Source organism: Chiloscyllium punctatum, chromosome 22, assembly GCF_047496795.1.
Source record: "Chiloscyllium punctatum isolate Juve2018m chromosome 22, sChiPun1.3, whole genome shotgun sequence".
Taxonomy (NCBI): domain Eukaryota; kingdom Metazoa; phylum Chordata; class Chondrichthyes; order Orectolobiformes; family Hemiscylliidae; genus Chiloscyllium; species Chiloscyllium punctatum.
In genome coordinates, this window is record NC_092760.1 from 68,984,092 (window position 1) to 69,000,679 (window position 16,588).

Consider the following 16,588-nt stretch of genomic DNA (forward strand, 5'->3'; position numbering starts at 1 on the left):
GCAATTAATGTGCATTTAAGGACCTCATTCTACAGCCATTGGTAATAATCCAGCAGGTTCACCATGCTGGGGATGTTTGCAGACTTCCAAGAGAGTAATTGGTCAAAGGCATTCCATACATCAGGAAAGGAGGTGTTGGGAGCTAGATGAGAGCTATTTTTGTCTTAGATGTCAACCTTCCTACCATCTACTCCCTGCAAACCTCGCACACCATTATTCACCGCGGGACTAGAATCCAGCCACGATCCTTGGCTTTGGGTGGATGGTGTACAATCAGTAGTTACCGCCTCCCCAATGACCATGCTGTTCAGTCAGACCTGTCAGCCCCTGACTGGCGGAAAGCACATAGTGTACGTGAGTGCCACATCGAGGGCCCTAGAGACCAAAGGCAGGCCTACAATGGTCTGTCAGTTGATGAGGAGTACAAGATGTGGCAGGACCTTCCCAAAAAGCAGTGAATGTGCGGTTCTCATTGATTCTCCAGCTGTTGACTGAAACACCCTCCATCCGACCTCCCCTCCCCCACCACCTAAAATCTTTCTTACAAACATTCATTTCGTTTGTCATTGATGTTGATTTGTTTCATGTGACATTAGCAGACTGCTGCTGAGACCAGGAGGGAGCGGAGTCGTATTAACCAGGGCTGGAAGCATTCAGCAGTACAAAGTGGCATTCAGGCAATAACAAGGGACCAAAAATAGGACATTAACCATTAAATAAAACAGCTGCTGGACTTCTATCGTTTTCTCCTTTGTGATCATCTTTAATTAAGAATGCAATGGGGGAGGGGATATGGTGGGGAGGGAGAATGCTGCTTACATTTTCAGTGTTATCAGAGCACATAAAAGCAAACAAACCAGATCTGTGACGTACCTATTCTTCTGTTTATTCTCTACTTTTTATAACCCTCCTATTTCTGGGCACAGCAATACATTATCAGATATATACATAATAATTTCCAGCTGGTAGCAGTAAATAGATGAACAAAGAAACATTGGGTACAGTACAATCCATTACACTAAAAAGATTTCATCACATATTATACTTGAAGATTGCTGAAAGTCATTAAGTTATTTATTTTCAAGAGGAATGGTTAATGATAGTTGTGGACCAGCCTTCTTCTTTTAACTACGTCTGTTAACATTACAGCTAATCAGCCACATAACCAGCGTGGCCTTTCGATATATTGTGCACAGTTTTTTAACAGGGTCTTTGAAAAGCATTGCTGGTTAACCTTACCTCTCCTTTAACATAATCTGATTAAAGTACACTTCAAACGGACAAACAACGTCATTATCCCACTTAATTGTTTCTCCGTGAATCTTCTGTAGGGTTCGAAGGACAAGTTAACCTGATAGTTTTAATGCCCACCTGCATGTTTGCCATTTTTATTTTCACTTGTTTTGTGTTACATGGTTATCATACATTTAGATTTCCATTTCTTTAAAAAAAAACAAAGAAGATACAGTGGTATTCAATTTCAACAGGTCCCTATTTACACAATATTTACAAAGGAGTGGTATATTGCTGTACTGTCATACAACCCAAGAACAGTGACTCAGTGAGCACCACCACTGCCCAATGTGCAGTGCCTTGCTACTGATTTCCACAACAATGGCCACATGCTTTGAATTCACCTCTTCTTTCACACTCAGACCAAGGTTGCCAACTCTCCAAGATTGTCCTGGAGTTTCCAGGAATTTCTGGCTGACCCTGCTGTAAATAGTCCAGGAGTTGAATCATATGGGGTACTACAGAAAGTCTATACTTCCTTTCAACACCTCTGTTTCCTTCTACTGTCAGCATTATTTAAGATATTGTATTCAAGGAGGGCAAAAATAAGGAGACTTCATTTGATTGCGGGGGTCAAGTAAAGTTTGAAGGCAGAAGGTGACAAAACCTCTGAGTACATCCAAGCAGAGTTGGCAACCCTAGCTTGAATAATAACTGGGAAGAAGAGGTGCAGTACAACTACATTGGTGGTGCGTGTATCAGGTAGGCATAGAAATGTGGACATTGATTCTGTCCCATTAACCTGTGAGTGGTTGAACATTTAGAGCAGGGGTGAACAGAAGAAAGTAGACTTCCCCAGCAGTGTGTGTCATCACGTTTTCTTGGAGCTTGTTGCAGTCATGTTCACCTTTTAGAGAGTAAGCTGAAGCTTGGTCAGGTTTCTCTGATGCATGTTATGGTGGCGAACCAGTTCATCGGACCTGGCAAACTTCTTCTGACAGTTTGGCCACCTACAGCTAAAGGGCTTTTCACCTGTTAAAACAGCAGCCCTAATGAACTTTTATTTTTTTTTACATTCAAGGTACCGTCGCTGATATTACTTAAACATGATCTATTAAGGATTAGATCAATTAGAATTTTGATCTACTTTTGAGATCTATATTCTCTTTGAATGTGTTATACAGGACTTTTTGTAGTGGTTTAATTCATGGGAAGCACCCTTGTAGTTTGTTTCTTTGTCATTATATATGTACATTTTACAATAATTAAACCAAAACGCAAAACTATTGTATTACTGAAATTTCATATTTGTATCACTGGTGTCGTTATTCATCAACTCTCAAGGAAAGTAAATAAGGCAAGGATCAATGTCATTATGTGTAGGACAAGAATTTAGAGCATGTACATTTTCTTTTGTTGCCACTGATATATCATTTTCTTGGAATTACAGTGTTTTCAGAAGAGAATACCAATATAGAAAAACAGTGAATAAGAAAAATGATCATTCTGGATATCAAGTCTATTCCTACCCTGTCCATTTATAATTCCCTCTTCACAAACCACATCCTACCCTTTTAAACTCCTGAGGGAATCTGAACATGCTAATACAAGGTTTATCGAACAAACGTCATGTTTTTTTAAACATTCCTGCAAAGTCTACAACATAATATTCATCTACTAGATATGATTGCTATTCAGTCTGACCCATTGTTTCCTACACCCGAAGCCTAGCCCCTTAGATTTTACCTTGTCCCATAGATAATCTTAGCATCTTTGCTGATACCAAGCTTTTAAATCACAGAATAGTTACAGCACAGAAGGAGAGCCATTCAGTCCACCATTTTTAAACAAGATCTTAAATGGAATTATTTATAAAGTGCTACTCCCTGGGATTATCCCTGGGTTTTCTCCAATTCTATTTTCAACCAGACAGTCATATAAGATTTTGTTGACAGTGTTAATTAATTTAACCTGATTTTGCTCCATGATTGTGTCAAAGATGGGAAACTATATAAGAAGGATGACTTGCAATGTACCAGCTCTTACCATACAGCCTGGGTAGATTTTATTAAACTACTAAGGATGTTCCTTCTGATTAGGAAGTCAAAGAAAAGGGAATTGAATGGTTTAAGCACGTCTCTGGAATAGAGTTTAAAATCTGTTTTTTTGACAGAAAATTGTGAGAGTGTGGACTGTTTAGTTCAGGGGGGTGGTTGAAGCAGAAACTTCTGTACTGTTTGTTAAAACCAATTAAAACTTGAAGCAGAAAAATATACAAGACCATGGACATCAATAAGACCAAGAATTCTAGTGAAGAGCCAACAGAGACATGATGGATCAAATGGACTCCTTCTATGGTTTTTAGAACTTTTATGTTTTGAGACATATTGCAAAAGCATTTCCTTGAAACCAGGAACTCCCGGAGTGATCTGATTCAGGTTCATAAGATGTTAGAAGGATGTGGTAGGAACAAATAAAGAAGCTATTCATTCTGGTAAGAGCTAAACCATATGGGAACAAAATCAGAAGGTACTTTTTCACAAAAGCGTTGTGGAAATCTGGAACTCACCTTGAAATAGGTTATGGCTTGTTAGACAAGTAGAGCTAATTTGAACTGAGGTCAAGTTTGTGTTATATAAGGCATGAAAGATAATGTAACTAAACTGAAGTTGTGATGCCGATCAGTCAGTATCTGAATGGGTTGAATGGCCCAATCCATTTATTAGTGGTATTTTGAAGCCATACTATTAATAGCCTCTACTCAATAAAGTAAAAACAATAACTGCAGATGCTGAAAACCAAATTCTGGATTAGTGGTGCTGGAAGAGCACAGCAGTTCAGGCAGCATCCAAGGAGCTTCGAAATCGACGTTTCGGGCAAAAGCCCTTCATCAGGAAAGCCCTTCCTGATGAAGGGCTTTTGCCCGAAACCTCGAGTTCGAAGCTCCTTGGATGCTGCCTGAACTGCTGTGCTCTTCCAGCACCACTAATCCAGAATCTACTCAATGAAGAACAATGTCTTCTCTTTTCTTTGAATTTTTAATTTTCTAAATTCCCTTTAGTTTGTATCACCAGCCCAAGCTACACCTACGTATGTCACATTGCTCAGCATTTTAAAGAATCACATCACCCCCTCAATCTGTCTTCGAGGCAAACTAAGTTCATTATTCTGAACTTGTTGTCATAGATCAGAACCCAAGATTCATGAATCATCCTTCCCCTTTCTCTGAACTACGCCAGTGTGATTTTTAAAACCAGATGCTGCCGGGATTACATACCATCATTTCAGATTCAATTCCTTGACGATCCAACTTAGGCTAATAGAATGTAAATTAATTCACTGAAATTATATAGTGAGGCCTGGGACAGGGTGAAGAATAAATTTATTGGAATGGTACCAGGGATGAGGGACATTAGTTATGTTGTGTGACTGGAAAATTTGTTTTATTTTTGTCCTCACAGCAGAGAGGTGCAAGGAAAGATCTGACGAAGGGCAAACTTGTGAATGGCTCTGATCAGTAATTAAGCCCATAGGACAAAGGAACAGAAGCAAGTTACCCTGTTGCATCAACCAATGAGATCAAGTCTGACATAATATTTCTCAACTCCACTTTCCTGTCTTTTCTCAATAAGCTTCTATTCCATTACCAATTAAAATCTATCTATCTATAGTACCTCTGTCTTGAATATACTTAACTAACCAGAGTCTACAGTCCTGTCTGATGAAGATTTCCATACTTCACTACCTTCTGAGACAGAAGTAACAAGAAAATATTTTTCGGATTTGGGGGGTTGACAATGAGAGGATACGGACTTAAGGTCAAATGAACTAGAGATGAGATGAGAATGATAAAATTTATGCTGAGAGCTGTCTGGAATGCATTGCTTGAAAGGTGGTAGGAGCAGACTCATTGTTAAGATTGAAAAGGGAACTGGTCAAATACTCAATGGGGAAAATTTGCAGAGCTAAAGGAAAAGAGTACGAGGTCGAATTAATTGGTTAGTTCTTTCATTGAGACAAAACAGGTGTAATGGGCAGGGTCTGTTTCCATACTGTAGGAATCTAATATAAAAAAAAGCCATCCTCTTTGTTGTAGTATCATTGACGTTCCCTGTCATACTGACCCTCACAAATGACATTTTGGCAGATTCTGAGTGCTAGATATCTTGTTTTGAATGAATAAATCTAAGGTATGTGAACATTCTAAGGTACATACATGATCCCTGTAAGCATCACTTTTAATGGGGAATTGGGGACTTTGGCATCATGTCACAGCTCTACATAGATTCCAAAGCCTTTCCCTCTGCACCAACATGTCATTTCAACTGTAAGCCAGAAAGAGCACCAACATAACTGTTGTTCAATTTTCAACATCATGGCTTTTGGCCTTTCTGACTGACTCTACCAGGTATGGAGTCAAGATTTATTATAGTTAGGATGCATAAGAATATTTGATGCTTCATTAGTTTTTCTTGCATAATCTCAATACTACATGGTGTTTTATAACTAACTTATGGTGTAGACCATTGAAAGTAAAGAAATTGTGTTGATTATGTGATTGTGTCATTGCCACTATTTTAGTATTCACCCAGTTATCATGTCTTAAAGAGATTGGCACTGCCATTAAAATGTCAGCAACAGAAATTTGGCACAAAAATATTAGGCTTTCGCATAACGACAAGCAACAAGACCTTCAACTCAGAAGGAATGTTCATGAATTTTCATTCAGTTATATTTTTGTAGTCAGTTGGGGAAACATTAACTGAATATGTGGATTGAAATCCAACCAAAGAGCATTAGCTGAGATGTCAGTTTTACATCTTGCATATTATTGGCTTCAATGGAGTATAATTGCAATCAATTATTACAGATCCCTCTGTTGGTGGGCCAAGTTATACTGGACACATGCCCTCTCCCAAACCCAAAGACTCTAGTATCTGTATCCATGCGTTAAGGCAAATAACCATTTAATTTTGTACATTGGATGAATTTAAGTCAAGCTGCCCATGAATTACATAACTATTAAAGTCCTGCTATACTTTGATATTAAGTTTTATATATATTAGACAGAAGCTATACAGTTTACATGTGTTCATATGAAAATGCTGTCAACAAAAGGATAAGTGCAATAAAATTAAATTAAATCAAACTAAAACATTTGTTATTTCACAAATCATTGATGCTGTGAAAGATTGGAGCAAATTTTAACCCTTTGAGGACTATGTTACTTTAACTATAATGATAGCCAAAAGTACAATTTACACAGAAAGTTTTGAAATTTTTGAAACAATAATAAAATCATGAAAAATATTTTTTCATTCCTAGGATGAATTCTAATCCCACTTGGGAAAAAGGGTGTCAGGTGGCAGATAAACTAAGCTGGGTCTTAGAATCCAAACAGTTCTAACAAGTTATACTTAGCACTGGAAGGGCACAAGAAAATCAACCCTCCATGATAAACTCGAACATTTAAAACCTAAGTTAGCTAAGTCCACAGTACTTAAAAGCACTGCTGATTTTCAAACCAATTGTGCATCTCCATAAAATCTGTGAAAGTAATTCTACCTTCAAGGACAGGGGATTCTTTCAACTCAGTTCAGGTAATTCTGCGAAACATTAGCCAAGGGGACATGGCAGAGTGCTTCCACCAAGAGGAAGCTTGCTCACCGTTAACTAATTTTATTCCAGCACAACCTTTTAAATATTTAAAGGCTCCCTAAGCCTTGGATCTTGCCAACCATTTCCAAATTTCTCTGATCTTAGGTAAATAGAGTGCCTCCTTATTGGGCAAATAGAACTTATACATGTTTATGAACTGGGTCTGGAGGTGGGTGGAATCGTTACATTCTAAACAAGCATAAAAATAACATTTCAGAAAAACTCATCTTGGAAGGTTTGATGGGCTGCTCTTGAATCCTACTGGTGAAAATTTCACTTGACTTGGTTTCCAAACAAAGCATCAAAGATTATAACAAAATTCTCTTCTGTGTGCACTTTCAGGGTTGGTGGGGTGCAGATTAGGGGTGGGTATTTAAATAAAACAAAAACTGGCATATCTGTCTCTCCCCTTGCTACAAACACACTTCTCTGTTGACCTTTCATGGAGTGGCATTGATGGTGGTCATGGAGAAGTCCGCAGGCCCAACCATCCTGCCCTCCCAGCTCAAGGAGGCTGCGTTTCGGCCAGCAGCTCCTGTGGGGAGAATAAAGGGAATCAATTGGTGATAAAACTCAAAAGACACCTCATTTAAGAATTATCCTCTTCTTTTTAAAAGGTTAAGTATTTAGATCCAAAAATAACACTTAGTGCTCAAAGGGTTGACGTATTACGTTAGCAGCGTGAATATTAGCTGTTAAAGTATTAAAATCCGCGGCTAAGAAAGTAAAATGTCAAAAAAAAAGTTTACGCACTTGTTTTACCTGTATGAGTTCGAGTGTGAGTCTTTAAATGGTCAGAGCGGGAGAATTTACGCTGACATGTTTTACACTGGAATGGCTTTACCCCTATGAAAGGGAACAGAAAGCAATTCTAATCAGCTTGTCCAGCTTAGAAAGTATGCATAAAGACATAGTAAGGACAAAGGCGTTAAAGTGCTGAACAGTCAAGTATAAGTGCTTGTAATATGCTAACCTAAGCATATGCTTTCTTCACCACTGGTGCGCAGTGATAGGGATGTATCCCGTTTACAAGATGTGCTGCAGAAACTTGTCAAAACTCCATTGACAGTATCACTCAAACCTGTTATCTTGACCGTCAATAAGAACAAGGGCAACAGATGCGTGGGTGCACCACCACCAGCAAGATCAACTCCAAGTGATGTAATAGACTGATATGAAAATATATAAATGTTCTTCATTGTTGCTGGGTCAGAATCCTGGAAATGTCTTACAATAAGCAATTTCAAATACATAGAATGCAGGCAACCAAAAAGGCAGCTGCTCAAAGGAGTTGAGAATGGACAATAACTGCTGGCATTGTCAGTCATGCTTATACCCCATGAACAAATAGATAAACACAGGTCTGTCAGAGAAAAGACAGTCAAACATTCTCACTGTAGTTAGCATTCTGCATGTAATACACATTGAGATTGACTTCTACATTCATTATCTGCAAACGTTTTCACCACTGTGTATAGTCTATGCATCAAACCTCAGTGGAGACAACCATAAACAGAAAATAGTGAGACTGTGAAATACATGCCTGCTATTTTGATTGGTGATATTCTCCTCACCTTCAAGAGGGAGTTATATCTATTCCTGACATGCATCAGATGGAAAATGTCCTTTTTATAGATAGCACTTATTCCATGTGATCTCCCAGATTGGCTTCAATACCTGAGAGGGTCAGACCAAGTTTTACAGTGTATTTTCTTTTGTTACTTGCTCTTGACTGCTTTCTCTTGTGTTGCCTCTCCCAGGAGATTACATGGTTGAGGCGGAAATGATGGGCAAGGGGATATCAGAAGAATTTAGCCATTATAATCCAGCAACCATGAAATGTGGGCAGGCCTGATTTACTAGCTGGTCTTTTCTTGCCCATCAACCATGAATGATCATTAATGATCACACAAACTCAGTGGGTTCAATTACTTTATGAATAAAAAGACATTCTTACCAGTGTGTCTTCTCTGGTGTCGTTTAAGTTGATCTGAACGGGAGAATCGTCGACCACAGTCCTTGAAATCACACTGATAAGGCTTCTCACCTTATCAGAGATGAAAAAAAATGATTGTATGTCAGATTTGTTATTCAGTTAAAGTAGTGAAAGCATCATTTAAAGTGTTTCTTATGGTATCTTAGCTTCTACAGACAATAACAACTTATGTTATAAAGTGCTTTAACATAGCAAAAGGGGCATTAGAAGAAACTGGACACTGCAATGCAGAGACAGCATCAGGGCAAGTGATCAAAAGTTTGATCAAAGAGACAAGCTCCAAGCAACAAAGTAAAGGAGAGAGATGTGAGATTTAACATGGGAATTTGGAATTCCAAAGTTTAGTGTCTAGAGCTGAAGGAACAGCCATCATAATTGAGTAGCCAGAGCTGGAGGAATGTTTCCAAAGGGCTGTAGGACAGGTGAAAGTTATAAAGAAAGGGATGGGACATAAAACTGATATTTGGGAATCAACTCCTCTGTCTTGAAAAGGCCTGGAGCATTGATTATATTAGAACTGAAAATTGGTCAGTTTCTGTAACAAACTGTAATAATAGTTTGATTTCTGGGCAGTAAGTTCAAAGTTCATGATCTCTGGGAATAATAACTTTATTCTCTACAAAAGCTCTTTTCAAACGTGTTAGTGCCAACTGAGCACCAACATCAGATAGTATTAGTGGCTTCACATACCAGAGAACCACAGAATCATAGAATTGCTAAAGTGCAGAAAGAGGCCATAATGCCTGCACTGATTCTGTTTCTTAGTACCAATCTCCTGTCTTTTCCCCACACCCCTGAACACCATTTCTATTCAAATAATCATCCATTGCCCCCTTGAATCCTGCCACCTCCTTACCCTATACATATCACTTTAAATCAATGCCCTCTTATTCTTGTTTTTGTTAACAAGCAGAAACTACTTCTCCCTCTATACTCTGTCTAGCCAACTCATGATTTTGAAAACTTCTACCAAATCTCTCAGTTGCCTTCTCTCCTAAGAGAACAATCCCAACTTCAATCTATCCTCATGACTGAAGATTCTCATTCCTGGAACCATGAAGATATGCAACTTGAGGATAGAAACATGCATTGAAAGGCATATTCCTTTATCTTAGATATATCTACGTGTTTTGTAACAATTGATGTGTGACAATGATTACTGAAAAGGAATCTGCATTTGAAGTGTATTTACCTCTCAGTCAGGGGTTTGTAGCATCAAGCCTCACTCTAGAGACTTGAGCACCTGATCAAATCTGTCATGTCAATGTAGTACTGAGAGGGTGCTCCATTGTTGAAGATGATATGTTTCATAAGAAACATAAATGGAGGGAAGATGTTGTGAAACTTGAAAGGGTTCAGAAAAGATTTACAAGGATGCTGGCAGGGTTGACCTATAGGGGGAGGTTGAATAGGCTGGGGCTATTTTCCCTGGAGCATTGGAAGCTGAGGTGGTGGGGCGGGGGGGGGGCGCGACCTTATTGAAGTTTGTAAAGTCATGAGGGGTATGGATAGGGTGCATCTGTTTCCCAGGGTAGGGAAGTCCAAAACTAGAGGGTACAGGTTTAGGGTGAGAGGGGAAAGATTTAAAAGGGACCAAAGGGGCAACTTTTTCATGCAGAGGGTAGTGCGTTTATGGAACAAGCTGCCAGAGGAAGTAGTGGAGGATGGTACAATTATGACACTTACAAGGCATCTGGATTGTTCTGTGAATAGGAAGGTGTTAGAAGGTTACGGGCCAAATGGGACTAGATTACACCTCTAAGTCTCTATGACTCTCTCTTTGGTGGATGTAAACTATCCCATGGGCAATTTTTTAAGAAGAGTACAGAGGTATGTTCTGGATAATATTTAACCCTTGGCCAATGTGGAAAAAGCAGATATTACAATCATTTATTTAATTGCTATCAGATGGACCATGCCATGCAGAAAATAAGCTACCATGTTTACAACATTATGACAAAGACTACACTTCAAAAGTGCGTGTTTAGTTGTAATGCAGTTCAAGCCATCCTCTGATATTTAAAGTCTTTCTATAAATGCACTTTTATTTTAAACAGATTCATATAGAGAACTTAAAATACGCCTGGATAACAGATCAGAAACTGCCCATTTAGCCTGATAGCCAATTCCAGCATTCATATGCCACATGAACTTGTTCCAACCTTACTTTGTCTGATGCTATCAACCTATCCCTTTTTCATTCATGCACCTATGCCACTTCCACTTAAAATCTTCCATGCGATTCAACTCAATTATTCCTTGTGGTGGTCCATTAGGAGTTAAGAGTTTAGTCAATTGCGAAAATATGCAAAATGGTCACTGCATGTTGAGGTGAATGGGGAAAATAGTTAGTAGAACTGACTACATATGAATTACCTAAGGGTTAGGAGTCATGCAACATTTCAGTGTCGATTCAGCTTAATTGATATCATGTATTTACTGCATCTGCCACTGGTGCTGAAAATGGTCGATTAAACCCTGACCACAGGGATTCCCCCAGGAATTGCGGTTCTTTGCAGGAAATGGTCTCTGGGTAGAGTTAAGTCCTTGACATTTTAAACAATTTTTTGTGGTAATGCACTACCCTAAGAAATGAAATTCTAGTTTAAAAAGCAAACTATTGTTCAAAATGTCTCTGTGCTTAAAGCAGTCTGAACTAATACGTATCATTAATAGTCCAGTATAAGGCTGCTTTTTAGCAAATCCAAATGTTTTAGGTATTAGAATGAAGCAAAAGAGCATTGGATTGAATTAAAATTTGCAGATAATATATGTTCTTCCTTAAAAGAATTATTTAAGTAGTCATGTTTGAAAACATCTGGCTTGGGCTATGTCAGATGTTATGCTTGGCTATAGTTAGCTATATCTCAAATCAACCTGACGTCTGCTCGCTGCAGTCTTCATCCTCGAACAGCTTTTTCTTCAAGCTTCAGTCTTTTCTGATGAGTTTCTGCAGCAACTAAATGTCAATTGTAGGTCAATTTCATAAAAGCGACATCAGCAAGAGCCGATTTCTGTATCCCCAGGCAGAGTCAGTGGAAAGGCCATTAATACGTGCATTTGGCAATACTTTTAAATTATGCTTTAGTTAAAACAAAATGAACCATGAGATTTTTGTCAGGTATGGTGTATCAAGGGACAGGAGGCTAATGCATGGAAGTGGAGTTGTGGTTCAGATTAAGCTATGATGTAAATGAATGGAGGCTTAGACCTGAGGGGCAGAATGGCCTATCTCTGTTTCTATGTACTAACGTTCCTATTTCTCCATGAGTAGCTTCACATTTATATATATTTTGGCACAATGCAACAGCTGTAAGAAAAAAAGACAGCATTTTAATTTTCATAAATTGTACTTTAATGTTAGTCTAGTCCCAAATAAGAAGCGAGAGCATCCATATTAGAATACTTTTGAAATTCTGCCTTCATTTCAAACATCTCAGTTTATGATAATTAATCCAAAAATAGAAAATAGGAGCAAACATAGCCATTCAGCCAACTTTGCCACTCAACATTATTGTGCCCGACCCTCTATCTCAATGTCATTCTCCCATTCTCTCCCCATACCCCTTGACGTCTTTAACTTCATAAACTTTATTTATTTATTAACTTTTTTCACACACTGTTGCTGAACAAAGAGAACTTGGAGTGCAGATTCATAGCTCCTTGAAAGTGGAGTCGCAGGTAGATAGGATAGTGAAGGTGGTGTTTGGTATGCTTTCCTTTATTGGTCAGAGTATTAAGTACAGGAGTTGGGAGGTCATGTTGTGGCTGTACAGGACATTGGTTAGGCCACTATTGGAATATTGCATGCAATTCTGGTCTCCTTCCTATCGGAAAGATGTTGTGAAACTTGAAAGGGTTCAGAAAAGATTTATAAGGATGTTGCCAGGGTTGGAGGATTTGAGCTATAGGGAGAGGCGGAACAGGCTGGAGCTGTTTTCCCTGGAGCATCAGAGGTAAACCTTATAGAGGTTTACAAAATTATGAGGGGCATGGATAGGGTAAATAGACAAAGTATTTTCCCTGGGGTTGAGGAGTCCAGAACTAGAGGACATAAAGTGCGAGGGGAAAGATATGAAAGAGACCTAAGGGGCAACTTTTTCGCACAGAAGGTGGTACGTATATGGAATGAGCTGCCAGAGGAAGCGGTGGAGGCTGGTACAATTGCAACATTTAAGAGGCATTTGGATGAGTATATGAATAGGAAGAGTTTGGAGGGATATGGGCTGGTTGCTGGCAGGTGAGATTAGATTGGGTTGGGATATCTGGTCAGCATGGACAGGTTGGACCAAAGGTTCTGTTTCCATGCTGTACATCTCTATGACTCTAAATGCCTCCTATCTCAGTCTGACTTGGCCTGCCAAATTTTCTGAGACCATGACTCCTTGTTCAGGATCCCTAGTCAGGGGAAACATTATCGTCGCTGCCAGTCTCTCCAGCCCTGTCAGAACTTGCTATGTTTCATTGAGATCTCCTCTCATTCTTCTAAAACAGTGAATACAGACTCAGTCAACAGCCACATATGCAGTAGTTCCAATCTCGTGCAATCCCATGTTAAAATAAAATTATGTAATAGCAGCACCATTTAAACCAATGGGACCGGAATCGCATTATAACCAACACATGCTTTAGAACTTTGCACTTGAGAAACAGTATCCCCAGTGCATCAATTGCTTTATAGTGATTTCATGTTAATAAAACACACATTATAGCAGAACGACCTGTACAGGTCAACATCACCTCCTTGGTCTATGACCCCATTAATATAGACAAGGACACGGTGTTCTTTTTAACTGCTCTCTCCAATTGTCTTGCCACCTTCAATGATCTGTGCACATATGCACCCAGGTTCCCCTTTAGAATTTTACCGTCTATTTTACATTGTCTTTCTTCTGATCATCACCTCACACTTCTCTTCATTGAACCTCATCTGTCAACTATCCACCCACTCCACCAAATTTATAGTGTCCTTTGGAGTTCCACACTGTTCCTTCACAGTTTACAATTTTTCCGAGCTTTGTGTCATCTGTAAACCTTGAAATTGTTTACCAGGATCCAGATCATTTATGTATCTGGGAAAATTAGGGTCTCAATCACTTTTTTCAAATTCACTTGACTGGCCAGATTTATTCTCATCCTTACTTGCCCTTGAGAAGATGATGGCGAGCTGCTTTCTTAAACACTGCAGTCTGTGTGCTGTAGGGAACTCACTACAAACATTTCTTCAATCTGGAAAATATCCATTGACCATTACTCCCAGTTTTCTATCACACCTAATTTTGTATCCATATTGTTACTGTCCTTTTTATACCAAGACAATAACTTTCCCCACAAGTCTGTTGTGTGGTACAGTATCAAAGGAGTTCTGTTGGCCCAGGTATACTACATTATCAGTGTTAACTTCATCAAACCTTTCTGCTACTTCCTCAAAATACAGAAACATAGGAAATAGGCGCAGGAGTAGGCCATTCGACCCTATGAGCCTGCCCCACCAATCAATGTGATCATGACTGATAATGCAGCTCAGTCCCTTGTTCTCACTTTCTCCCCATAGCCTTTGGTCCCTCTAGATATAAGAGCTATATCTAATACCTTCTTGCACTCATGCAATGTTTTGACCTCAACTGCTATCTATGACAGAGAATTCCAGAGGGTCACCACCCTCTGAATTAAGAAATTTTTCCACTCATTTCAAGCATAAATGGTCTACCTCATATCCTTAGACTGCAATGCCTGGTTCTAGACTCACCAGTCATTGGGAACATTTCTCTCATTTGAGTTTTAAACATTTTTTCAGATCACCCTTCATTCTTCTAAACTCCAGTGAATATAACCAATCAAGTCTCTCTTCATATGTCAGTCCTGTTGTTCTAGGAATCAGTCTGGTAAACCTTCTTGCACTCTCTCTATAGCAAGAGCATCCTTCCTTAGAATAAGGAGACCAAAACTCCAACAATATTCCTAGTGTAGTCTCACCAAGGACACTGTACAATTGCAGCAAGCTATTCCTGTTTCTATATTCAAATTCTTCACTATGAAGGTCAACACACATATTGCCTTCTTCACAACCAGCTGCACTTGCGTGCTTACTTTCAGTGATTTGTATCCAAGGACATCCAGGTCTAACTGTAACTCCCCCTTTCCCAAATTATCACCATTCAGATAAGCGCCTTCCTCTGCATCGTCAACACAATTCACCCTTCCACACAGCTTTGCTCCATTTGCGAACTGAGAGATTATGTTTCGTTGTCTGATCTAAATCATTAATAAAATTGCGAATAGCTGCAGCCCAAGCATTGATGCCACTGATTCCACACACATCCGAGCGCCACCTCCCACTCAGAAAAAAACCTGTTTATTACTATTCTTTGTTTCCTGTCTGCCAAACAATTCTTCATCCACATTAGTACATTATATTAAATCCTTTAATTTTACAAACAAAACTCTTATGTAAGACCTTACTGAAAACCTTCTGAAAGTGCAAGTAACCCACATCCACTGCTTTCCCCCTTATATATGTTACCAGTTATATTCTTGAAAAATTCCAATTGATTTGTCAAGCATGATATTTCTTTCAAAAATCCATTTTGGATTAACTTTAGCAAATTAGTTTAAATATAATTTCCTCTTTGGAAATCCATGCTGACTCTTCCTAATCAAACCCATCTTTTCGCATGTGACTACTGTTAATATCCTAAATAATTCTAGCTGAAATTCAAAATGCATCACTTTTGTTTTGTTCACTGATGTGCATTAAGATTGTGAATATTTTTGCAGCCTCTTCCTCTGGTTCATTGTTGAATGCCCAACGCCGTTCATGACTGATGTGGCAGGACAACAACATTTTGATAATTTGTTGGGGAAATCGCTTCATACTGTCACATATTGCTTCCACCATTTGGAATGCAATGCGCCTTCTGTTGTAGCTTTATTGAGTTGATGCGAGGCGTGTTTTCAGCCAATACCTCATGTGCATTGTCTGCCCTATCTTGTAATGTTGTAAAGTCTGTAACTAGTCACTATTGATGCCAATTTCTAGATCAAAGATGTTTTAGCAGTAGTCAAGTCCATTTTATCCAACCAAATTACCCTTCACCCATACACATTAAATTCACTGATTAGAATTAACAAAATACCTCACTGGTTAAATAAATGCTTCGTAGTCCTAAACTTAAACATTACTAAAAGGAGACATGGAGTTGAAACCTTTTGCCTTGGACTCTGTGGGACAAGAATGCAAGATACTAGCCTTGGAAAAGGAGCATCAGTTTATACAATATGAGAACAGGTAGGTTGTGCCACTATCAATGTAGAGATGCAGGAGGAATAATTTATTGAGAATCTTTTTGGGATTGAATCATATGTTTTACTGACTAAGTTAGGGTAGCACGATTTCTTTGGAGGCATTTCTGCCACAAGGCTTGGTGAATTTTCTCATTGTAATTTTACCAAACTCACCTCATTAACTACATATCCTGCACCAATAGCATCCTTCATGTTTGATTCTGGCCCCAACTTACCCCTTTTGCCATTCCCAGAACAACTTGCCACTCAGTGGATATTAGCCGAAAAATGAGCATCCTTAAGCCTATGGCCATCCTTACAAGGCTGCTGTGCACCTGGACAAACACTGGTATTCTGAAGGTGCCCTGCAGTCAAGGACATTTGCAGAAGATGTTAGTGAAAGGAAAGATGACATTC

The 16,588-nt window shown here is 39.0% G+C and overlaps 1 protein-coding gene across 5 annotated transcripts in view; it reads right to left on the minus strand.

The window, feature by feature from the left end:
• Nucleotides 1-865: 865 nt before the first annotated feature.
• wt1b (WT1 transcription factor b) overlaps nucleotides 866-16,588 on the minus strand; it is an 89,841-nt gene continuing 74,118 nt past the window's right edge. Inside the window, exons 6-9 of one of the 5 annotated variants that reach the window (XM_072592609.1) lie at nucleotides 8,849-8,938; nucleotides 7,645-7,737; nucleotides 7,329-7,426; nucleotides 2,164-2,265 (exon numbers count right to left, since the gene is read on the minus strand). In XM_072592609.1, coding sequence (XP_072448710.1) covers nucleotides 7,332-7,426; nucleotides 7,645-7,737; nucleotides 8,849-8,938 — 278 coding nt within the window. In that variant the 3' untranslated portion in view covers nucleotides 2,164-2,265; nucleotides 7,329-7,331. Of the gene's footprint in view, nucleotides 2,266-4,192; nucleotides 7,427-7,644; nucleotides 7,738-8,848; nucleotides 8,939-16,588 lie in introns of those variants that run through there. The other 4 variants (XM_072592607.1, XM_072592606.1, XM_072592610.1 and 1 more) reach the window with 4 other exon arrangements.